Source organism: Salvelinus fontinalis, chromosome 30 (genome assembly GCF_029448725.1).
Source record: "Salvelinus fontinalis isolate EN_2023a chromosome 30, ASM2944872v1, whole genome shotgun sequence".
Lineage (NCBI taxonomy): Eukaryota > Metazoa > Chordata > Actinopteri > Salmoniformes > Salmonidae > Salvelinus > Salvelinus fontinalis.
Window position 1 is genome coordinate 40,545,602 of NC_074694.1, and position 25,262 is coordinate 40,570,863.

Genomic DNA, 25,262 nt, shown 5'->3' on the forward strand with positions numbered 1-25,262 from the left:
CGAGGCGCTGCTGCTTCTTCTGTTTGCTGAGGCGCGTGGGGTCGGACACTTTGAAAAAGGCCGGCGAGAACTCTACCAGCCAGCGTGGGTCAATGGTGGTCACCTCCCTCATGTACTCCTTAGTGGTGAGCACCAACTCATGGTACACCACCCTGTGGAGAGAGAAATAAGAGGATCAGGCAAGAGGAAAAGGATGCCCAGGATGGCTCAGTAACAGGTGACATTCAATGTACACTAGTGACTAATCCATTAGTCCCCATGGTAATCAAAAAGGAGAGTTGACTCACCACTCAGGCTGGCGGTTGAACAGGGCACTGGAGGGGTGGATGTACACCACCTGCTGGTCAATGAGGGTACGGTAACCCTCCTGGGGATCCTTTTTGGCTGCGTTCCGGAAGAAACCACTGCAGATGGCCTTCTGCACACGCACTGTGGCCTTTCCACAAGTCACCACATCCAGTTTATGTCTGAAAAGAGGTAAAAGGTTTTGGGATTTGTGTGAGAAGATTTCTAGGAAGTGAGGTTTCTTTACCAGATATACAATTACCTTGATCATCAAATGGACAGTGGCACCTACCTGTCCATGATACCCAGCATCTGTTTGCGGATATCCTGGGCTCTACGCAAGGAACGGGCCTGGATGAAGTTCTCGTAGCACCAGGGGTTGGAGAACTTGTTGTTCTTCCAGGAGTTATAGACAGCCAGCAGAGTAAGGTGGTCTCCCTCGGCCTGGTGGAACTTGGCCTTCTTCTGGTCAGCCAGGGCCTGCTTGTCCTGAGACACAGAATAAAAGCACTGTTAGTCAACAAATGATCAACAACGGCACACCATACAACTGCCTCATTGAGGTCTCCAACCATAATGGTAAGCCTCAACACAACATTCAACTGTGCCGCAAAGAAGGAAAAAAAAGATCTAATCACGATACCCAGAGGAGTGATACGACGCCATTTCAGTGTTTATGAGTCGTGTGATTTGCCGTACCTTGGGCCTGTAGAAGACGTTCTGCACAGACAGCATGGAGACGATGGTGAGCATCTCCTCACTGCAGCCCAGGTGGACGGACATGATCAGCATCTTACACAGCATGGGCTCCAGAGGGAACTCAGCCATCTGACAGAGAGATGGAAATAATGAATTGGTAATTAATCCTCACTTTTGCCTTTCTTAACAACAGTCTCCTTTTTTGGTATAAACTTTTACCCTGCGTCCTAGACGAGTGAGCAACCCTTCATCGTCAAGAGACCCCAGAGTGTAGAGCTGCTCCATGGCTGTGATCAGCGTCTCCATGGGTGGAGCGTCCATGAAATCAAACGAAAGCAGGTCATTGATGCCCATGGCCTGAAGGAATAAGGAGAAAGGGAAGTCAGGGGATGTCACGGGACGAGTAGGTCTGACAAGTCTAGATCAGACGCATGTACAGTGAAACAAGGTCTAGCTCCTTTTGTTACTGTGTGCATACCTTGAGGGACAGCACAGTGCTGGCCAAGTTAGTTCTCTGGATCTCAGGCACGTTGGTGGTGAGCATCTCGTCTCTGTATGCTCTCTCTGTGTACAGCCTGTAGGTCTTCCCTGGACCAGTTCTTCCAGCTCTTCCAGCCCGCTGCTTGGCTTGGGCCTAAGTTACATTGGCATATCAAATCCTAATTGCAAGGTATGCAAAGGGCTTGATTGACAACAATCTGGGTACATTTAGAATATAAATATGAATGGAGTGATTAACCAGCCTACCTGTGAAATGGGAGTCACCACCAGCTGGTCAATACCAGTCTTGGAGTTGTACACCTTTTGCTTCACAAATCCTGGGTCCACAACGTAGTAGATCCCGTCAATGGTCAGAGACGTCTCAGCAATGTTAGTGGCAATGACAACCTTTCTGCTGCCGGGGGGAGCTGGGTCAAAGATACGGGTCTGCATCTCGCTTGGTAGCGCGGAGTAGACAGGTAGAATGATGAGTTCAGGCACTTCAGGTCCCAGAGACTTCATCCGTTCATACAAGATCTCACACGCTGTGTCAATCTCCTCCTGACCCGTCAGAAACACCAGGACATCACCTGCGAAAAAGGGGCGAGAGAGGACAATGAGTCACTGATGGCCGAATCCTTAACTACGGATGTCAATCAAGGAGTTCAGTCACAAGGAGCGAGAGAGGACATAAAGGTTGATAACTCTTTACAATCAAGGTTGAATCTCAAACTGACATTTTATAGCAATGGATTTGCATTCATGCAGTGATTTAGGTCAATGACTACAAATTACAGTTAAGACTATAGACTGGGTATAACCTTCGTTAACACCGTACCTGGAGGCTCGGTCAGGTGGATCTGCATGACCGTGATGAGACTGGCGTCCAGGTAGTCCGTCTCAGGCTCTTTGGTGTAGAGCACCTCCACTGGATAGGTACGTCCTGGGATGGTAAAGATGGGCGCTTCGTAGAAGTACTGGGAGAACTTGACGGCATCTAGCGTGGCTGAAGTGACAATCAGCTTCATGTCTGTGCGTTTCTGCACCGTCTGAAAACAGGGAGTTAGCTTAATACAAAACTTTCCTTTCAAATATTAACGATGTTTAGATCCTGAAGTCAAGGGGACACAAGACCCTGGTATACCTTTTTGAGCAGACCGAAGAGTACGTCAGTATGGATGGTCCTCTCGTGGGCCTCATCCAACATGATGATGGCGTACTGGCCAAGGTCCGGATCTATCAAACACTCTCTCAGCAACATACCATCTGTCATGTACTTGATCACCGTCTCAGGGCTGGTGCAGTCCTCGAAACGGATGGTGTAGCCCACCTGGTGTAGAAGAACGAAGGAACAAGTTAGAAATAACTAGGGCCAGACGTTTGAGATTGTTCTGCAATCAGATGTGTTAAGATACGCAGTGTGGCGAGATCGCTCACCTCCTGACCCAGACAGCAACCGTACTCTTCAGAGACTCTCTTGGCCACGGACATGGCTGCCACACGACGGGGCTGAGTGCAGCCGATCTTCCCCCGAGTGGTGTAGCCCGCCTCGGCCAGGTACTGGGTGATCTGGGTAGTTTTCCCAGAACCAGTCTCGCCAATAACAATCAAGATCTGGTTATCGTGGACAGCCTGTAATAGAGAAGCAGAGATGTGAGCAAAATGTTATGCCATAAATGATCAAAAACAGCTGATGTTGAAATAGGAATAATTAGCGATATATAATTTGCAAACTTTTGCACAAACCTGTATGAGCTGCTCTTTGAGCTTGTAGATGGGCAGGCTCTCTCTCTGCTCCAGGATGGACATTGCTGTCTTCTTGCCATAAGAGGCCTTGTTGCCCCCAAAGGCATGTTTCTTCCACTCCGGGATGTCAGTTGGCATCATGCCGATTCCTCTCATGTTGGCTGCAATCTGCCTTCCATCAACTGTGTAAGAGGGAAGCGTCTTTAATTGAGATGAACTGGCATGATATTTAACCTCCGACCCTTCAGATGACTGCTGATCCAGACCCAGTCTAGGACCCTGGGAGGAACCTTTACACCCACACAGCCTCCCCTATAACCCGGGGCCATGGAGGACACGGCACACTACAGCAGGCCACTCTATCCGGCCTGTTAGGATGCTAAAGGAAACCAGACAACCATCTCCAGCCCTGAAAACCCTGAGTGCTGCTACTGCTACACTGGAGGAAGTCTGATGTAGTGGCTCAGGCCGGACTGTGTTTTGGATTACTGTGTGCTTCCATACGGACTTACCATCAGGCAGGGGGTCTACCCAGTGTTTGTTCAGGCCCATGGGAATAGAGTCCATCTCAGCCTCTCGCTGACACTGCTTCACTTCCCTCCTCTCCTTAGCCAAAGCACTCTGCATCATGGCAGCCTGGGACAGCGAGCCGTCTGGATTCTGACAGAGGGAAACAAAGTGAGCTGCGATTGTTCACACTACTAAACAGGATGAAAGCACTCAAACAAGATTGCCTTGAAAGTAGGGTGATCAAGAGGACATGGAAACATACCTTAACAATCTTGACAGGGCTCATGTCCATACTCTGTTTAGTGTGTCCTCTCAGGAACGGGGGCTCCTCCTCCACCAGCTCAATTTCCAGGTCCTCATCTGAAAGAAAGACATGGGCAAATCAGCATCCAATACATTGATGTGAATCTAAACCAATAGCGGTTTTCTATGAAGCAAATGTACACGTAAATAGCCGTCTTTTATCAAACATAATTGCGTCGTTATTGAGGTTCGCTAGCGAGCTATTTTCGTTCGAAATTAACGCAACGTAGCCAACACTGCTAGCTAGCCAGCTGCCACCGAAGAGCATTGTAGAAACGATTACAATACAACGGAACGACTTGTTTTGTGTAGTGTTAGCTAGCTACATAGTTTTCTTTGCTAGCTTTGTATCTAAGATAATTGTGTAACTCTGAGTAATTATCGGTTAGCTAGCCAGCTAGTTTCGCCTGCCGCGCTGCCGTCCTCCTACCTAGCCAACACTGCTAGCTAACACTGCTAGCTAGCCAACTTCTACCGAATAGCAGCACTGTAGAAACTTACATTACAACGGAACGACTTGATTAGCGTAGTGTTAGCTAGTTGTCTTTGCTGTCCTTGTATCCATGATAATTGTGTAGTTTAGAGAAACTTAGAGAAACTGTCGAGGTCACCTAGCCAGCTTCACTTTCAACAACGCAGCTACTGCTAGCCAGGCTACTTCACCAGCCAGCAGTACTATATCATTTTAGTCAATAAGATTTTTAATTTTATTGATTTTTTGCTACGTAAGCTTAACTTTCTGAACATTCGAGACGTGTAGCCCACTTGTCATTCTAATCCCCTTTGCTTTAGCGTAGCCTCTTCTGTAGCCTGTCAAATATGTGTCTGTCTATCCCTGTTCTCTCCTCTCTGCACAGACCATACAAACGCCTCACACCGCGTGGCCGCGCCCACCCTAACCTGGTGGTCCCAGCCCGCACGACCCACGTGGAGTTCCAGGTCTCCGGTAGCCTCTGGAACTGCCGATCCGCGGCCAACAAGGCAGAGCTCATCTCAGCCTATGCGTCCCTCCAGTCCCTCGACTTCTTGGCACTGACGGAAACATGGCTCACCACAGATAACACTGCTACTCCTACTGCTCTCTCTTCGTCTGCCCACGTGTTCTCGCACACCCCGAGAGCTTCTGGTCAGCGGGGTGGTGGCACCGGGATCCTCATCTCTCCCAAGTGGTCATTCTCTCTTTCTCCCCTTACCCATCTGTCTATCGCCTCCTTTGAATTCCATGCTGTCACAGTTACCAGCCCTTTCAAGCTTAACATCCTTATCATTTATCGCCCTCCAGGTTCCCTTGGAGAGTTCATCAATGAGCTTGATGCCTTGATAAGCTCCTTTCCTGAGGACGGCTCACCTCTCACAGTTCTGGGTGACTTTAACCTCCCCATGTCTACCTTTGACTCATTCCTCTCTGCCTCCTTCTTTCCACTCCTCTCCTCTTTTGACCTCACCCTCTCACCTTCCCCCCCTACTCACAAGGCAGGCAATACGCTTGACCTCATCTTTACTAGATGCTGTTCTTCCACTAACCTCATTGCAACTCCCCTCCAAGTCTCCGACCACTACCTTGTATCCTTTTCCCTCTCGCTCTCATCCAACACTTCCCACACTGCCCCTACTCGGATGGTATCGCGCCGTCCCAACCTTCGCTCTCTCTCCCCCGCTACTCTCTCCTCTTCCATCCTATCATCTCTTCCCTCTGCCCAAACCTTCTCCAACCTATCTCCTGATTCTGCCTCCTCAACCCTCCTCTCCTCCCTTTCTGCATCCTTTGACTCTCTATGTCCCCTATCCTCCAGGCCGGCTCGGTCCTCCCCTCCCGCTCCGTGGCTCGACGACTCATTGCGAGCTCACAGAACAGGGCTCCGGGCAGCCGAGCGGAAATGGAGGAAAACTCGCCTCCCTGCGGACCTGGCATCCTTTCACTCCCTCCTCTCTACATTTTCCTCTTCTGTCTCTGCTGCTAAAGCCACTTTCTACCACTCTAAATTCCAAGCATCTGCCTCTAACCCTAGGAAGCTCTTTGCCACCTTCTCCTCCCTCCTGAATCCTCCTCCCCCTCCCCCCCCCCTCCTCCCTCTCTGCAGACGACTTCGTCAACCATTTTGAAAAGAAGGTCGACGACATCCGATCCTCGTTTGCTAAGTCAAACGACACCGCTGGTTCTGCTCACACTGCCCTACCCTGTGCTTTGACCTCTTTCTCTCCTCTCTCTCCAGATGAAATCTCGCGTCTTGTGACGGCCGGCCGCCCAACAACCTGCCCGCTTGACCCTATCCCCTCCTCTCTTCTCCAGACCATTTCCGGAGACCTTCTCCCTTACCTCACCTCGCTCATCAACTCATCCCTGACCGCTGGCTACGTCCCTTCCGTCTTCAAGAGAGCGAGAGTTGCACCCCTTCTGAAAAAACCTACACTCGATCCCTCCGATGTCAACAACTACAGACCAGTATCCCTTCTTTCTTTTCTCTCCAAAACTCTTGAACGTGCCGTCCTTGGCCAGCTCTCCTGCTATCTCTCTCAGAATGACCTTCTTGATCCAAATCAGTCAGGTTTCAAGACTAGTCACTCAACTGAGACTGCTCTTCTCTGTATCACGGAGGCGCTCCGCACTGCTAAAGCTAACTCTCTTTCCTCTGCTCTCATCCTTCTAGACCTATCGGCTGCCTTCGATACTGTGAACCATCAGATCCTCCTCTCCACCCTCTCCGAGTTGGGCATCTCCGGCGCGGCCCACGCTTGGATTGCGTCCTACCTGACAGGTCGCTCCTACCAGGTGGCGTGGCGAGAATCTGTCTCCTCACCACGCGCTCTCACCACTGGTGTCCCCCAGGGCTCTGTTCTAGGCCCTCTCCTATTCTCGCTATACACCAAGTCACTTGGCTCTGTCATAACCTCACATGGTCTCTCCTATCATTGCTATGCAGACGACACACAACTAATCTTCTCCTTTCCCCCTTCTGATGACCAGGTGGCGAATCGCATCTCTGCATGTCTGGCAGACATATCAGTGTGGATGACGGATCACCACCTCAAGCTGAACCTCGGCAAGACGGAGCTGCTCTTCCTCCCGGGGAAGGACTGCCCGTTCCATGATCTCGCCATCACGGTTGACAACTCCATTGTGTCCTCCTCCCAGAGCGCTAAGAACCTTGGCGTGATCCTGGACAACACCCTGTCGTTCTCAACTAACATCAAGGCGGTGGCCCGTTCCTGTAGGTTCATGCTCTACAACATCCGCAGAGTACGACCCTGCCTCACACAGGAAGCGGCGCAGGTCCTAATCCAGGCACTTGTCATCTCCCGTCTGGATTACTGCAACTCGCTGTTGGCTGGGCTCCCTGCCTGTGCCATCAAACCCCTACAACTCATCCAGAACGCCGCAGCCCGTCTGGTGTTCAACCTTCCCAAGTTCTCTCACGTCACCCCGCTCCTCCGCTCTCTCCACTGGCTTCCAGTTGAAGCTCGCATCCGCTACAAGACCATGGTGCTTGCCTACGGAGCTGTGAGGGGAACGGCACCTCAGTACCTTCAGGCTCTGATCAGGCCCTACACCCAAACAAGGGCACTGCGTTCATCCACCTCTGGCCTGCTCGCCTCCCTACCACTGAGGAAGTACAGTTCCCGCTCAGCCCAGTCAAAACTGTTCGCTGCTCTGGCACCCCAATGGTGGAACAAACTCCCTCACGACGCCAGGACAGCGGAGTCAATCACCACCTTCCGGAGACACCTGAAACCCCACCTCTTCAAGGAATACCTAGGATAGGATAAAGCAATCCTTCTGCCCCCCCCCCCCCCCTTAAAAGATTTAGATGCACTATTGTAAAGTGGCTGCTCCACTGGATGTCATTAGGTGAATGCACCAATTTGTAAGTCGCTCTGGATAAGAGCGTCTGCTAAATGACTTAAATGTAAATGTAAATGTAAATTACTCTTTTAGCACGGCTGTGCTGCGGCCATAGGTACGAGACGGAGCGCCGTAGATTAGCACAAACGTGCAAAGATTTTTTTTTTTTTTACACAACCTCAAGTGTACAATTGCTATTCTACAATGGGTTACGAGTCAAATAAAAAAAATATATATATATTTTCCAATCAGTTAGGTTGCCAGAGATGCGACCCTGTCGTTTGTTCTAAATGTTCCATTGCCATGCTGGCTGGCAACGCTATTATCCCTTGCTTGCTAGCTAGCTAGCCAACTACAACTAACACAGTCACGTCAAACTATGCTAAAATAGCAAAGTAGCTGCCTTTCATTTAGTTGGACCGGTATTTCTAGTGACATTTCTTTGTATATATGTATACACATAAAAATTATGCCGATTCATGACTGACTGGCTGCGAAAAGATGACCGTCTCATCCTGACACGTTCATTCTCAATAGGACAGTGGAGATCGAATTTCAATATTGATGCAAATATCGAGAGACTGACAGCAACGCTTATACAAATCCCTGTTGTTGCAAACCAAATGATAGGCTAGAAGCAAGAGGAAATAATGTCTCCATACTTTTTTTTTTTTTTTTTTTTTTTTACAGTGGAGATCAAGTTAATGAACTGGCTGGCTGGGCCGATGAGACAGTGGATGGGCAGGGATTTCTCAGGTGGAACAGAAAACGAGATGCCCATTTTTGCGTGATATGCTTACCCGTGCTAAACTGTTTTTTTGTATGGCTTAGAACTCGTCTCAACCAAATCACAAAGCTTGTTTTCACCAACCCGCTGTAGAACACACAATAACATAAGTCGTGTTTTACCTTCTTCATCGTCAACTTTGGGGAGGATACCAGTCTCCTCGTCAAAGTCAGGGAACTCCTCTTTAGAAAGAACATTAGCAGCAATCATCTGAGAACAGATGAAAATAGCATTATTAGATTTTTTAAAAATCACATTAATAACAGTCAAGAGGTCTTGATAAAAAATAAAAAACACACCTGTTTGATTTCCCACTTCTCGGGGTCTGATATCTTGGTCAGTCTCTTGCGTTCCAGTGTGTCATCCTCCAACTCAGGGGCGTGGCCCAGGTTGAGGTTGGTTGGGCGGTCGGGGTTCCTCATGATTTTCTCCTCCTCACCATCAGGGCCCTGGTTCCTCCTCCTGTTGGGGTTCAGGTCCTCCCCCGTTTCCTGGTCTACATCCTGTCAATCAAGAGGAGAGCCAGTGTTTCAGTAATAATTAAACATGTCTTTCATAGTGCTTTCCAAAAGCTCCAAAGTCTTTAAAACTTATTGGCACTCCAGTCTCCTTTTCACCTCCTTTAACAGCTGATTTCTTAACAAAAAGGGTACATCTCAATCTGTGGTCCAGGTAAGTCATGCCATAGCACCCAAGTGTGGGGGGGGGGGGGGGGCTTTTCTCTTTTGTTCCTCAAGCAAGGGGGTGGTCGATGACAAACCAACACCTTGAAGTTTGCAGTTGTCAAAATAAATAAACATTTTTAGGATAATAAATATAAAATATAATTTTTTTCGACAGGAAAAGTACTTTAAATGCCCATATTTTTACCAACATGATTACAGGGATGCAAACTGGTGAGCGCCCAAAAAGGTGATACATTTTTCACACGGAAATGTGCCTATTTTCAGTGGGTTTGTCACAACACCAACATTTACTAATGATGTGATACCAAATAGTATCGTGATACCACAGGGTTTGCCCCAGATTTCCTTCAGGCGAAAGAGACCAAAATGAGACCAAAATGGAACTCTTTCACCTGAAAAAAAGGCACTATGTCTGGAGAAAACCAAGCACAGCTCATCACCCGTCTAACACCATCCCTACTGTGAAGCATGGTGGCGGCAGCATCATGCTATGGGGGTGCTTTTCAGCAGCAGGGACTGGGAGACTGGTAAGGATAGGGAGAACAATGAATGGCGCCAAATACAGGCAAATCCTTCATGAGAACTTGCTTCCGAGTGTAAATGAACTTAGACTGGGGTGAAGATTTACATTCCAACAGGACAATGACACCAAGGATACAGCCAAAGCAAAGCTGGAATGGCTTCAGAACAAGAATGTGAAAGTGAGTGGTCCCACCAAAGCCTAGAATCCCATTAAATCTGTGGAAAGACTTGAAGATTGCTGTTCACAACCACTCTCCATCTATTGTAACTTAAGAGCTTGAGAAAATCCACAAATCCAGATGTGGAAAGCTGATATACATACCCAAGACAACTCAAAGAAGCTATCATCGCCACCAAAAGTGCTTATTAACTCAGGCGTGTGAATACTTATGTAAATTAGATTAATGAAATAAATACGTTTGCTAAAATTTCTAAAAACAAGTTTATTGGGAATTTTGTGTAGATAAGGGGGGGGGGAAATCCACTTAATCCATTTTGAACTCAGGCTGTAACAACCTTCTGAATAAGTCAAAAATGTCACTGACAGAAAGGGCTGCCTCACTTCTTGCGCTTAGGAAACTCCGCAGTATTTAAAAAAAATAATATATGTACCATTTCTTACATTGTTAGCCCAGACAATGTTGTGTTATTACATACAGCTGGGAAGAACTATTGGATATCAGAGCGCCGGTAATTCATCAGCACCACAACTTTCCCGAAGCAGATCCATTGTTTGCACCCCCCAGGGGAAATTAACTGATTCCAGAACCCAAAACAACTCCGGCGAAGGAGAGGTACTCGGAGTGGTCTTTTAGTCCGACTTAAAAGACATCACCCACCGCTTCCAAGCATATTACTATCTGGATAACAAAGTTGACGAGCTCAGGGAGGGGGTCTTTTTCCAGAGAGACATCAGGGATTGTAACATACTCTGCTTCACGGAAACATGTCTCTCTCGGGATATACTGTCCGAATCGGTCCAGCCAGCTGGAATCTCAGTTCATTGCACAGACAGGAATAAATATCTCTCTGGGAAGGAGGGCGGGGGTGTTTTTCATGATTAACGACTCATGGTGTAATTGTGATAACATACAGGAACTCAAATCCTTTTGGTTACCCGATCTAGAATACCTCAAATCAAATGCAGACCGTATCATCATTGGTCATAGTTACGGCCGTGTATATCTCCTCCTCAAGCTGATACCGCGACAGCCCTCAAAGAACTCCAGTTGACCGTATGCAAACTGGAAACCATATGTCCTGAGGCTGCATTTATTGTAGCTGGGGATTTAAAAAAAGCAAATGTGAGAAAAAGGATGCCAAAATTCTAGCAATGTAGGACTTGCGCTGCCAAAACTCAACCCCTGTTACTCCAACTTCCGGGATGCCTATAAGGCCCTCCCCGCCCTCCTTTCGGCAAATCTGACTGCGACTCAATTTTGCTCCTCCCTTCCTATAGGCAGAAACTCAAACAGGTAGTACCCGTGCTTAGGACTATTCACCGCTAGTCTGACCAATCGGAATCCACTCTTCAAGATTGTTTTGATCACGCGGACTGGGATATGTTCCGGGTAGCCTCCGAGAACAACATAGACGAATACACTGACTCAGTTTAGCAGGAAGTGTATAGGAGATGTTGTACTCAATACCTACCCTAAACAGAAACCGTAGATAGATGGCAGCATTTGCACAAAACTGAAAGCACGAACCACTGCATTTAACCATGGCAAGGTGACTGGGAATATGGCAGAATACAAACAGTGTAATTCAACGACTCAGACAGCAGAAGTATGTGGCAGGGTCTACAGACAATCACGGACTACAAAAGGAAAACCAGCCACGTCGTTCTTTGCCTGCTTTGAGGATAACACAGTGCCACTGACGCGGCCCGCTGCCAAGGACTGTGGGCTCTCCTTCTCTGTGGCCGATGTGAGTAAGACATTTAAGCGTGTTAACCCTCGCAAGGCTGCCGGCCCAGACGGCATCCCTAGCCGCGTCCTCAGAGCATGCGCAGACCAGCCGGCTGGTGTGTTAACTGATATATTCAATCTCTCCCTATCCCAGTCTGCTGTCCCCGCATGCTTCATGATGGCCACCATTGTTCCTGAACCCAAGCAAGCAAAGGTAACTGAACTAAATTACTTTCGCCCCGTAGCACTCACTTTGTTATCATGAAGTGCTTTGAAAGACTAGTCAAGGATCATATCACCTCTACCTTACCCGTCACCCTAAACCCACTTCAATTTGCTTACTTTCTCAATTAGATCCACAGGCGACACAAACGCCATCACACTGCCCTATCCCATCTAGACAAGAGGAATCCATATGTAAGAATGCCTGTAGCTTAGCATTCAACACCATAGTACCCTCCAAGCTCATCATTAAGCTCGAGGCCCTGGGACTGAACCCCGCCCTGTGCAACTGGGTCCTGGACTTCATGATGGGCCGCCCCGAGGTGGTGAAGGTAGGAAACACCTCCACTAGATTGATCCTCAACACAGGGGCCCCTCAGGGGTACGTGCTTAGTCCCCTCCTGTACTCCCTGTTCACCCATGACTGCGTGCCCAAGCACACCTCCAACTCAATCATCATGTTTGCAGATGACAACAGTAGTAGGCTTGATTACCAACAATGACAAGACAGCCTACAGGGAGGAGATGAGGGCTCTTGGAGTGTGGTGCCAGGAAAATAACCCCTCGCTCACCAAAACAAAGGAGATGATCGTAGGCTTCAGGAAACAGCACCCCCCCCATCCACATTTGCAGTCTCGCGATGGAGAAGGTGGAAAGCTTCAAGTTGCTCAGCGTAGACATCACTGACAAACTGAAATGGTTCACGCACACAGTGTGGTGAAGGCGCAACAGCGCCTCTTCAACCCCAGGATTGTCACCTAAAACCTCCAAACTTTTACAGATGCACAATCGAGAGCATCCTGACAGGCTGTGTCACTGCTTGGTATGGCAACTGCACCGCCCACAACAGCAGGGCTCTCCAGAGGGTGGTGCAGTCTTCCCAACGCATCACAGGGTGAAAACTACCTGTCCTCCAGGACACCTACAGCACCCGATGTCACAGGAAGGCCAAAAAGATCATCAAGGACAACAACCACCCGAGCCACTGCCCATTCACCCCGCTATCATCCAGAAGGCGAGGTCAGTACAGGTGCATCAAAGCAGGGACCGAGAGACTGAAAAACAGCTTCTATCAAGGCCATCAGACTGTTAAAATAGCCATCACTAGCACAGTGGCTGCTGCCTATATACACGTAGACCTGAAAACTGTCCACTAATAAATGGAACACTAGTCACTTGAATAATGTCTACATATCTTGCATTACCCATCTCATATGTATATACTGTATCGTATTCTATGCCGCTCCGACATTGCTCGTCCATATATTTTTACATTCTTAATTCCATTACTTTACTAAACGTGTGTGCATCGGGTATATGCTGTGTAATTCGTTAGATATTAGTGCACTGTCAGAGCTAGAAGCACAAGCATTTTGCTACACCCGCATTAACATCTGCTAAACACGTGTATGTGACCAATATAATTTGATGGAGTATGAATACTTTCTGAAGGCACATTGGCTCTATATGGTAGAATACACTCACCTTCATGCTGAGACTGGTCTTGGAGCCAGTGAAGGACAGCACCTTGATCTTGACCCGTTGACCTTTCTGGACCACATCAGCCACGTTGGCAACACGTCCCTCTCTGCGTAACTCAGAGATGTGCACCAACCCCTCCCAGCGTTTCCTACAACGCAAAACAGATAAGGCTTTCAACATTGCTCACTCAAACGAGAACCAAGACCGCTACATTGAACTAATGACTTTTGCCGAAGCAGTAACAACTCTTTTACTGACCTCAGCCCCTCCAGTTGCACGAAGCAGCCAAACTGCATGATGCTGGTGATTTTGCCGTTGAATATGTCTCCCACGGTAGGCTCCTCTGGTGGAGGGCGGTCCACGTGTTTGTCCTTCCACCGGTCACCACCTTCCTTGGTGTCCTTGTCTCGGTCTCTGTGGGGGCTGGGGGTGCGACTGCGCTCACTCCAGCGAGACGTGCGTTTCTTACCACGGTCGCGGTCCCTCTCACGGTCTCTGTCTCTCTGACGATCGCGGTCCCTAGATCGAGATCTAGAGCGGGACCGAGAACGATGACGCCTCCTCCTGTCCCGGTCTCGGCTCCGACTTCTGCTGTGCCGCCTCTTTTTGTCCGACCTGAGGAATGCAATCTATGAGCTCCAATCTATGTAACCGAGGAAAATGTACACTTGAAGCCAAAAATAGTTTAATTGGGGATATCTCTTTACCTGCTCTTGCTCTTTGAGTCTGATCTACTCACACTGGGCATGAACATCTCCAACTCCTTCATGGCGGCGTCTGCGATCTTCACGTCGTCTTCGTCTAGTATGGCCTGGGGGGAGGGGGGGGGGTCAGAAATGGTAGGCCAAATTTCAGTAGGTCACACAGTCAACCAAAGTAGTCTATAATGTATATTTCACCTGCAAATGAACCGTAGATAGATGAAGACTTACCTCGGGAGCAGAATCGTCTGGCCTGCATAATGCAGGAAACAACTCCTTCAGTTTGTCCTTCTCACTCTTCTGCTTGACCACAGGCTCAGACGCTAGAATCAGAGTAGAGTCAGCAAGTCTACAACATAGTAACAATAGCAGAAATAGTGCATTCGGAAAGTATTCAGACGCTATGATATTTCCTACATGGATTAAATTGTGGGTTTTCCCATCAATTTTAGAATACGGCTATGGTACCATGTTTCCTCCAGACGTGACGCTTGGCATCACAGGCCAAAGAGTTAAATATTGGTTTAATCAGAACAGAGAATCTTGTGTCTGACTTTCTGAGAGTCCTTAAGGTTCCTTTTGGCAAACCCCAACGGGCTGTCATGTGCCTTTTACTGAGCACTCCACCAATAAAGTCCTGATTTGTGGAGTTCGGTAAAGAGGAACTCTGGAGCTGTCAGTGACCATCAGGTTCTTGGTTACCTCCTTGACCAAGGCCATTCTGCCCTGATTGCTCAGTTTGGGAACTTCAATGCCGCAGAATTTTTTTGGTACCCTTCCCCAGCTCTGTGCCTCGACACAATCCTGTCTCGGAGCTCTACGGGCAATTCCTTCTACCTCATGGCTTGGTTTTTGCTCTGACATGCACCATCAACTGTGGGACCTTATTTAGACAGGTGTGCACCTTCCCAAATCATGTCCAACCAATTGAATTTACCACAGGTGGACGCCAATCAAGACGTAGAACCATCAAGAATAAACAATGGAAAAAGGATGCAACTGAGCTCAATTTCAAGTCTCATTGCAAAGGGTCTGAAAATTACACAAGGTATCTGTTCATTTTTTATATTGTGTAGATTGAATAAAAATGTACTTAATCCATTTTAGAATAAGGCTGCAAAGTAACAAAATGTGGAAAAAGTCAAGGGCAGGGGTCAGAATACTTTCCGAATGCACTGCACATAGCCCATACCTTTGCAATTGTAAGTGAAAAGCATACATCACCATAAATTAGACGCTATAGGTGGAATATAGCTCACATACCTTTGTTTGTAGATGCCTTTGATGGAGGCCGCATTGTTTGAATAAGTCTGAGCAAATTGCCAACAAGTGAATCCTGAAAAATCGAAAATAAATTGAACATACAGTTGAAGTCGGACGTCATTAAAACTCATTTTTCAACCACTCCACAAATGTATTGTTAACAAACTATACTTTTGGCAAGTCGGTTAGGAAATCTAATTTGTGCATGACAAGTAATTTTTCCAACAATTGTTTACAGACAGATTATTTCACTATCACAATTCCAGTGTGTCAGAAGTTTACATACACTAAATAGACTGTGCCTTTAAACAGCTTGGAAAATTACAGAAAATGTCCTGACTTTAAAAGCTTCTGATTGGCTAATTGACATCATTTGAGTCAATTGGAGGTGTACCTGTGGATATATTTCAAGGCCTACCTTCAAACTCAGTGCCCCTTTGCTTGACATCTTGGGAAAATCTAAAAAAAAAAAATCAGCCAAGACCTAAGAAAAAAAGAATTGTAGACCTCCACAAGTCTGGTTCATCCCCGGGAGCAATTTCCAAATGCCTGAAGGAACCACATTCATCTGTACAAACAATAGTACGCAACTATTAACACCATGGGACCACACAGCCATCATACCGCTCAGGAAGGAGACGCGTTCTGTCTCCTAGAGATGAACGTACCGTGGTGCGAAAAGTGCAAATCAATCCCAGAACAACAGCAAAGGACATTGTGAAGATGCTGCAGGAAACAGGAAAAAAAAAAAAAAAGTATCTATATCCACAGTAAAACGAGTCCTATATCGACATAACCTGAAAAGGAAGAAGCCACTGCTAAAGGAAGAAGCCACTGCTCCAAAACCGCCATAAAAAAACACCATAAAAAAAGCCAGACTATGGTTTGCAACTGCACATGGGGACAAAGATTGTACTTTTTGGAGAAATGTACTCTGGTCTGATGGAACAAAAATAAAACTGTTTGGCCATAATGACACTTGTTACGTTTGGAGGAAAAACGGGGAGGCTTGCAAGCCGAAGGACACCATCCCAACCGTGAAGCACGGGGGTGGCAGCATCATGTTGTGGGGGTGCTGCAGGAGGGACTGGTGCACTTCACAAAATAGATGGCATCATGAGGAGGAAAATTATGTGGATATACTGAAGCAAAATCAAGACATCAGTCAGGAAGTTAAAGTTTGGTCGCAAATGCATCTTCCAAATGGATAATAACCCCAAGCATACTTCCAAAGTTGTGTAAAAATGGCTTAAGAACAACAAAGTCAAGGTATTGGAGTGGCCATCACAAAGCTCTGACCTCAATCCTATAGAAAATTGGTAGGCAGAACTGAAAAAGCGTGTGCGAGCAAGGCGGCCTACAAACCTGACTCAGTTACACCAGCTCTGTCAGGAGGAAGGGGCCAAAATTCACCCAACTTATTGTGGGAAGCTTGTGGAAGGCTACCTGAAACGTTTGACCCAAGTTAAACAATTTAAAGGCAATGCTCCCAAATACTAATTGAGTTTATGTAAACTTCTAAACCACTGGGAATGTGATGAAAGAAATAAAAGCTGAAATAAGTCACTACTATTATTCTGACATTTCACATTCTTAAAATAAAGTGGTGATCCTACCTAAACTAAAAAACAGGGAATTTTTACTAGGATTAAATGTCAGGATTTTTTTTTTTTTTAGTTTAAATGTATTTGGCTAAGGTGTATGTAAACTTCCGACTTCAACTATAGCCATCAGATCGTACCCGCTTGCTTACAGCTGCACTAAGGTCGGACAGACGTTGTGTGTAGATTAAGACACCACGGAGCCGGCGCGAGAAATGGTTTGGAAAACGTACCTCAATCCAGGGATGTGAAATGTGTTGTACTCCCGACCTGTTTCATTAACCCAACTGTTACACCGAGAAGATTGAACAGCTGCTAGTTTTTACGGAAAATTGCCATTTTCGTCCTCATGATAGGTGGCAGAAGCCATAGCAGCGATTTTGGAATGATAGTGTCAGCCAATCAACTCCTTTGTTGTTCAACGAGACATGCCATCCCATAATGGCTGCTGTGGCTACTGCTAGTTAGCATGAGGATGAAAATGGTAGTTCAATCTTCTCGGTGTAACAGCACACGCATTTCTTATCCCTGGATTGAGTTACTTTTTCAAAACCTCAACATCTTGCGCAGGCTCCGCAGTGTCTTAATCTACACAGAAAGTCCGTGCAACCCTAGTGCAGCTGTACACAAGCGGGTCAGATCTGCTGGCTATCTAGCTAGTTACAGTAGATAGCAGTGGACAGTACTTACTGTGAATTCAGCGCCATTTTTCAATAGAAGTGATTTAAAGCCATCAAACGTTGGTTGCTTTTCAGCAAGGCTGATGACAAACTCGGCTGTGTGGCAAAGAAACGACCCATTAGTTCAGGATTAACCCGATTAGTCAAGTAATGTTACTCCTAAACATTAAGAATGTAGCCTTATTTGCTTGTTAAAACGGGGCTATCACGCCAGCTAGCCACCTTTAAGGTCAGACATAGCCCTTGAACATGACTCAGTTCCATTACACATAAGAGTCATTGGACGAAGACATCCTGTTACAGGGACGTTTTGTATAAGACCATTAACACTCGTTGCTTGCGGTAGGGTATTGGAAGCATAAGGACCTCATCACAGATAGAACAATGAGCCAGATCGTTCACTGGATATATAAAATGTGAAGCTTCCAGGTGGCATTTCCACTCACTACCAAATATTGTGATGAGGAAGCCAAGTGGCCGGCAGTGGGAGAACATGGAATTTGGCCAACATTCTGCAAATTTACTCATCGATGAAACATTTGATCTCGATACAGTTCGGTTTCCAAAACCAGAATCTGTAACAGAGTGGACTGTGTTTTGTAGACTTCACTCTTTGCTAAAGTTTCAAAACATTGCATTGTTTAGAAGGAGTGCAAGGGCGAATTGAGTTATTGCACACATCAGGGTAGGCGTTTCCTAACGGAAATATGCAAATAAATGCTAGAACGTGCCAGTGGGATCTCACTAGCTTGTGCTTGGCTGGGCCCACCTCCTTGCTTGTTCTGCCCACTATGATTAATTTGCTCCCATTGGAAATGACAGGCTCTGGTCTGTTGGGTTAGTCGCAGTCCTTCTCAAATAGTGGGGCACGCCCCCTGGGGTGGCTCGGAGCGATGCCAGTGTGACCCCGGGGAACATGCTTTTTTTTGCCGCAGGGAGTAGTTTTTGTTTGTTGCACCGAACAAGAGCACAGAGCAGGAGATACGAAGTGCAGATAACAAACCCTTAAGAGACACCATGGAAAAATATTTAACAGGGATGAAAAGGCGGAGAGACGGAGATAATGAGACAAACGTAAGTCTCCCGAAAGCGAAGACGAGGAAATATGACGACGCGTATGTAGCGCTTGGCTTCACTGTGACTACGGTGGGAGACGAGGAAAGACTGTCTTAAAATGTTGACAGCGGACAGCATGAAGCCAAATAAATTAAGGGGTCACTTAGACATTACACCCCAATCACGCTGATAAGCTTGAGTTTTTTTCAGCGAAAACGTGCCGAATATTGCCAACAATCGTCCCGCTTTGTGAATGCTACTTCAGTAAACAAGCGAGCACTGTTGGCATCATATAAGGAGGCGTACCAAGTTGCTCAGTGCAACAACAAAAAAACTCAATAGCAGAGGAGCTGATACTGCCTGTAGCATTAGACATGGTCTCTGCAGCACTTGCGTCATCCAGCATGACAAAAATAAAAACTATGATTTCCTAATTTGGATTTAAAAAAAAACTTATTTTATTTTTAAACAGCACAAATTGTTTTATTCATTTTTGTTTTATAGGTCAAAGTGTTTCTTATGTTGTGCTCCTGAGTTCATGTTGCTGATCAATTTGAATGTATTATTTATTATATTTAATTTTATAGTATCAAATGGTAAAAAAAAAATTACAGTTTAAATAAGGCTTGAATTTTTTAAATTTAATTACAGGCAAATCGATGCACTTTAAGTCTTTTTTGTTACAGACTAAAAAACTATGTTAATAAAGTTATTCTTTGTTGTAAGTTGATCTATATTTCATTCTTTTTTGTTTTCTTTAATGTTAATAAGGATACAATGTTATGCAGAGGTGTACTTATAACAATTTTATAGACAAATTATAATATTTACAGTCGCGACGGAGAGTTGGGGGGCGCGAAATGTTTACTTCTTCCTAGGGGGGGCGTAACAGAAAATAATTGAGAAGCACTGGGTTAGTGATAAAAAGCTTTGACCTTATCTTCCACACACACACACACACACACACACACACACACACACACACACACACATACATACATACATACATATATACACACACACTCTACCGGTCAAAAGTTACTATTTTTTACATTTTAGATTAGATTAAAACTATAAAATAACACATGTAGTAATAAAAAAAAAAGTGTTAAACTCAAAATAGATTTTATATTTGAGATTCTTCAAAGTAGCCCCCCTTTGCCTTGATGACAGCTTTGCACACTCTTGGCATTCTCTCAACCAGCTTCACCTGGAAGTGTATGTCAATTGGAATGATTTTCCAACAGTCTTGAAGGAGTTCCCACACATGAGCACTTGTTGGTTGCTTTTCCTTCACTCTGCGGTCCGACTCATCCCAAAATCCTTCATTATGTGGCCCGACTCATCCTAAACCATCTCAGTTTGGTTGAGGTCAAGGGATTGTGGAGGCCAGGTCATCTGATGCAGCACTCCATCACTCTCCTTATTGGTAAAATAGCCTTTACACAGCCTGGAGGTTTGTTGGGTCATTGTCCTGTTGAAAAACAAATGATAGCGCCACTAAGGCCAAACCAGATGGGATGACATATCGCTGCATAATGCTGTGGTAGCTATATTGGTCAAGTGTGCCTTGAATTCTAAATAAAATTACAGTGTTCAGACAACAGTAGTAGGCTTGATAACCAACAATGACGAGCCTACAGGGAGGAGGTCAAGGCTCTGGGAGTGTGGTGCCTGGAAAACAACCTCTCACTAAATGAAAACAAAACAAAGGAGATGATCGTGGACTTCAGAAGGAGCACCCCCCTAGCCACATCGACAGGACCGCAATGGAGAAGGTGGAAAGGTTCAAGTTCCTCGGCGTACACGTCACTGACAAACTGCAATGGTCCACTCACACAGATAGTGTGGTTAAGAAGGAGAAACAGCACCTCTTCAACCTGAGGAGCCTGAAGAAATGTGGCTTGTCACCTAAAACTTTTACAGATGCACAATCAAAAGCACCGATGTCACAAGAAGGCCAAAAAGATCATCAAGGACATCAACCACCCGAGCCACTGCCTGCTCACCCCGCTATAAATCCAGAAGGCGAGGTCAGAACAGGCGCATCAAAGCTTGGACAGAGAGACTGAAAAACAGCTTCTATCGCAAGGCCATCAGCCTGTTAAATAGCCGTCAGAGGCTGCTGCCTATATACATAGACTTGAAATCACTGGCCACTTAAAAAAAGAAAAATAATAATAGTCACTTTAATAACGCCTACATATCTTGCATAACCCATTTCATATGTAAACTAAGCAAAAAAAGAAAAGTCACTTTTCAGGACCCTGTATTTCAAAGATAATTCGTAAAAATCCAAATAACTTCACAGATCGTCATTGTAAAGGGTTTAAATACTGTTTCCTATGCTTGTTCAACGAACCATAAACAATTAATGAAAATGCACCTGTGGAACGGTCGTTAAGACACTAACTGCTTACAGACTGTAGGCAATTAAGGTCACAGTTAAGAAAACTTAGAGGACACTAAAGAGGCCTTTCTACGGACTCTGAAAAACACCAAAAGAAAGATGCCCAGGGTCCCTGCTCATCTGCGTGAACGTGCCTTAGGTATGCTGCAAGGAGGCATGAGGACTGCAGATGTGGCCAGGGCAATAAATTGCAATGGCCGTACTGTGAGACGCGTAAGACAGCGCTACAGGGAGACAGGATGGACAGCTGATCGCCAGTGGCAGACAACGTGTAACACCTGCACAGGAACGGTACATCTGAATATCACACCTGCGGGACAGGTACAGGATGGCAACAACTGCCGAGTTACACCAGGAACGCACAATCCCTCCATCGGTGCTCAGACTGTCCGCAATAGGCTGAGAAAGGCTGGAGCGAGGGCTTGTAGGCCTGTTGTAAGGAAGGTCCTCACCAGACATCACCGGCAACAGCATCGCCAATGCGAACAAACCCACCGTCGCTGGACCAGACAGGACTGGCAAAAAGTGCTCTTCACTGACCAGTCACGGTTTTGTCTCACCAGGTGTGATGGTCAGATTTACGTTTATCATCGAAGGAATGAGCGTTACACTGAGGCCTGCACTTTGGAGGTGGAGGGTCCGTCACAGTCTGGGGGCGGTGTGTCGCAGCATCATCAGACTGCCTGCAATGACAACAAGCTCAATGCTGAGCGTTACAGGGAAGACATCCTCCTCCCTCATGTAGTACCCTTCCTGCAGGCTCATCCTGACATGACCATCCAGCATGACAATGCCACCAGCCAAACAGCTCGTTCTGTGTATGATTTTGTGCAAGACCAGAATGTCAGTGTTCTGCCACAGCCAGCGAAGAGCCCGGATCTCAATCCTATTGAGCACGTCTGGGACCTGTTGGATCGGAGGATGAGGGCTAGGGCCATTCCCCCCAGAAATGTCTGGGAAATTGCAGGTGCCTTGGTGGAAGAGTGGGGTAACATCTCACAGCAAGAACTGGCAAATCTGGTGCAGTCCATGAGGAGATGCACTGCAGTACTTAATGCAGCTGGTGGCCACACCAGATACTGACTGTTACTTTTGACCCCCCCCCCCCCCCCTTTGTTCAGGGACACATTATTCAATTTCTGTTAGTCACATGTCTGTGGAACTTGTTCAGTTTGTCTCAGCTGTTGAATCTTATGTTCGTACAAATATTACATGTTACATTTGCTGAAAATAAACGCAGTTGACAGTGAGGACGTTTCTTTTTCTGCTGAGTTTATATACTGTATCCTATACTATGCTGCTCTGACATTGCTCGTCCATATATTTTTAATTCCATTCCTTTACTTGATGTGTGTATTGGGTATATATTGTGTAATTGTTAGATATTACTAGTTAGATATTACTGCACTGTCAGAGCTAGAAGCACAAGCATTTCGCTACACCCACAATAACATCTGCTAAACATGTTATTTGACCAATAAAATTTGATTTGAACTCTGGGTCTGCCATTCCTGTGGCGGTCCTCCTGAGAGCCAGTTTCTTCATAGTGCTTGATGGTTTTTGCGACTGTACTTGACGAAAGTTTAAAAGTTCTTGAAAGGTACGGTTGGCAGAGTTGCAAAGAAAGAGCCATATCTCAGACTGACCAATAAAAATAAAAGATTAAGATGGGCAAAAGAACACAGACACTGGACAGAGGAACTCTGTCTATAAGGCCAGCATCCCGGAGTCGCATCTTCACTGTTGACGTTGAGACTGTTGTTTTGCAGGTACCATTTAATGAAGCTGCCAGTTGAGGACTTGTGAGGCATCTGTTTCTCAAACTAGACACTAATGTACGTGTCCTCTTCCTCAGTTGTGTACCGGGGCCTCCCACTCCTCTTTCTATTCTGGTTAGGGCCAGTTTGCGCTGTTCTGTGACAGGAGCAGTACACATCGTTGTACGAGATCTTCAGTTTCTTGGCAATTTCTCGCAAGGAATAGCCTTTATTTCTCAGAACAAGAATATGATGACTGATGAGTTTCAGAAGAAAGTTCTTTGTATCTGGCCATTTTGAGCTTGTAATCTAACACACAAATGCTGATGCTCCAGATACTCAACTAGTCTAAAGGCGGCAAGTTTTATTGCTTCTTTAATACGCACAACAGTTTTCAGCTCTGCTAACATAATTGCAAAAGAGTTTTCTAATGATCAATTAGCTTTATAAAATGATCAACTTGGATTAGCTAACACAACGTGCCATTGGAACACAGGAGTGATGGTTGATGATAATGGGCCTCTGTACACCTATGTAGATATTCAGGCGTTTCCAGCTACAATAGTCATTTACAACATTAACAATGTCTGCACTGTATTTCTAATCAATTTGGTGTTATTTTAATGGACCAAAAATTTGTTTTTCTTTCAAAAACAATGACATTTCTAAGTGACCCAAAACTTTTGAACGGTAGTGTATATACATAAATAAATTATTACATTGATGCAAACCTTGATATAGTTAGTTTTCACACAGCCATATCCATGTAACTTTTTTTTTTTTAAACAAAAAAAACAGACACAAGACAACAGGCGTTCGACAATCTAGCATTCGCATAACACCTGTGTGTAAGTGTAGCGGAAGTGTGTCGTAAATTGAGTCACCCATGGGTGTAACGTTATGGATCTAAAGTGTATATTTTTTTAATTTGAGGATTCTTTATCGCTTATGGAAGACAAGTGCCAATGATTATTGAAGTTTCTAAACGTTAAAACAGCGTCGGGATTGCATTTCACACGAGGCAGTCGTGGGCGAAGCTAATTTTGGCTGAGAACTGTAGCCAGGGAGAAGCCAGAATGGCGCCTTGAGTTTGAGAACTAATTTAGCTAGCTAGGTCAGACAGATGTCATTGCTGTGTTAGTTAGCTAACTAACGTTAGTCCGTATAAGTTTGTATTGGCAACAAGACAACCACAACAGTTCCAAGTGACTTACTGGGACTCGTTCTGGGTATAAGCCTGTAGACAGTTAACATGTAGCTGGTTAGTTAGCTGCTAAACAACAACTTGCCGTTTACATACCTAGATCTTTATCGCTTATCCCCAGATGGTTGTCGAGTTCTGTGCACACTTTGGATACTAACGAGAGGTATTCGAGCTGTTCTAGCTCGTTATCTCCGATGTTTGCCATTCTCCACGAGATTGTTTTGTTTTCAGAAGAAAACAGCCGCAGACATATTTGATGGAGTATGACACCATTTCCGGTTCTGCCGGAAATTAGTGTGTGGTGTAGTTCTTCAATTTTGTCACCTGGTGGTGCTAAAACCCTAAAAGGGGACTACCTAAAAACACTCCAGTTCGATACAAGGCACTTCGTAGCAGGTAAGGTTAGCAGAGAATTTTCGCTAGTCCTAATTTTAACCTAATTATCCTAATTTCTTGCGTAAACCTAATTTGTTGCGTAAATCCTCCTAATCTGCTACGAAAAGAAGTAACTGTATCGAGGGGCGTGGTTTTAGGGCTCTCCCAAGATGGACACTGTCTCTATGGGCACTGACAGAATGTTATGACTGCCACAATGACAGACATACACCTTGCTTTACAGCTCTAGTCAGTTCACACATGGCCTTGAATTACAGGACACAGCGAACTGTGTGACATACATTGTAGTTTTTGAGAGCAGTTCTGTTTTTTTTTTTTTGTGGCCTCATGCCCCGATGACAAGAAAAAGCCACATATTACATTGTCAAAAAGAGAGAGCTGTACATTCTCTCTACATATATTTCTCTCCCTCTCCATGTTATGTAATAGATGGCTGGGAGATGTTGCAAGCATGATGTAACCTGACAGACATGTCATCCTTCTTGCACGTCCTAACCATAACCCACCCTCCTGTGCTTCCTCTCTCTGCACGTCCACACCCATTGACTCAGTCCCAGGACCCCTGCTTCCTCTCATCTGTCTGTCTACTTATCCTCTCTCTCCTTGGGCCATAAGCGCCTTATGCCCCGTCTAGCATATTGCCATAACTTATTCATATACACACACAGGGTTGGGAAGTAACTGATGTACTGTATTCAGATTACAAAAAACTGTAAATGTA

The 25,262-nt window shown here is 45.8% G+C and overlaps 1 protein-coding gene across 1 annotated transcript; it reads right to left on the reverse strand.

The window, feature by feature from the left end:
• Positions 1-283: 283 nt before the first annotated feature.
• On the reverse strand, positions 284-24,427 carry LOC129829221 (ATP-dependent RNA helicase DHX8). Its single transcript, XM_055890881.1, has 21 exons — positions 24,242-24,427; positions 17,729-17,814; positions 15,438-15,510; positions 14,406-14,497; positions 14,181-14,284; positions 13,732-14,088; positions 13,477-13,621; positions 8,951-9,154; positions 8,774-8,861; positions 3,983-4,080; positions 3,723-3,870; positions 3,211-3,392; positions 2,902-3,096; positions 2,609-2,794; positions 2,303-2,513; positions 1,732-2,054; positions 1,463-1,618; positions 1,204-1,341; positions 985-1,113; positions 578-774; positions 284-467 (listed from the first exon to the last, which is right to left on the reverse strand). The coding sequence occupies exons 1-21, from the start codon at positions 24,348-24,350 to the stop codon at positions 284-286; spliced, it is 3,405 nt and encodes a 1,134-aa protein (XP_055746856.1). The 5' UTR covers positions 24,351-24,427.
• Positions 24,428-25,262: the final 835 nt, after the last annotated feature.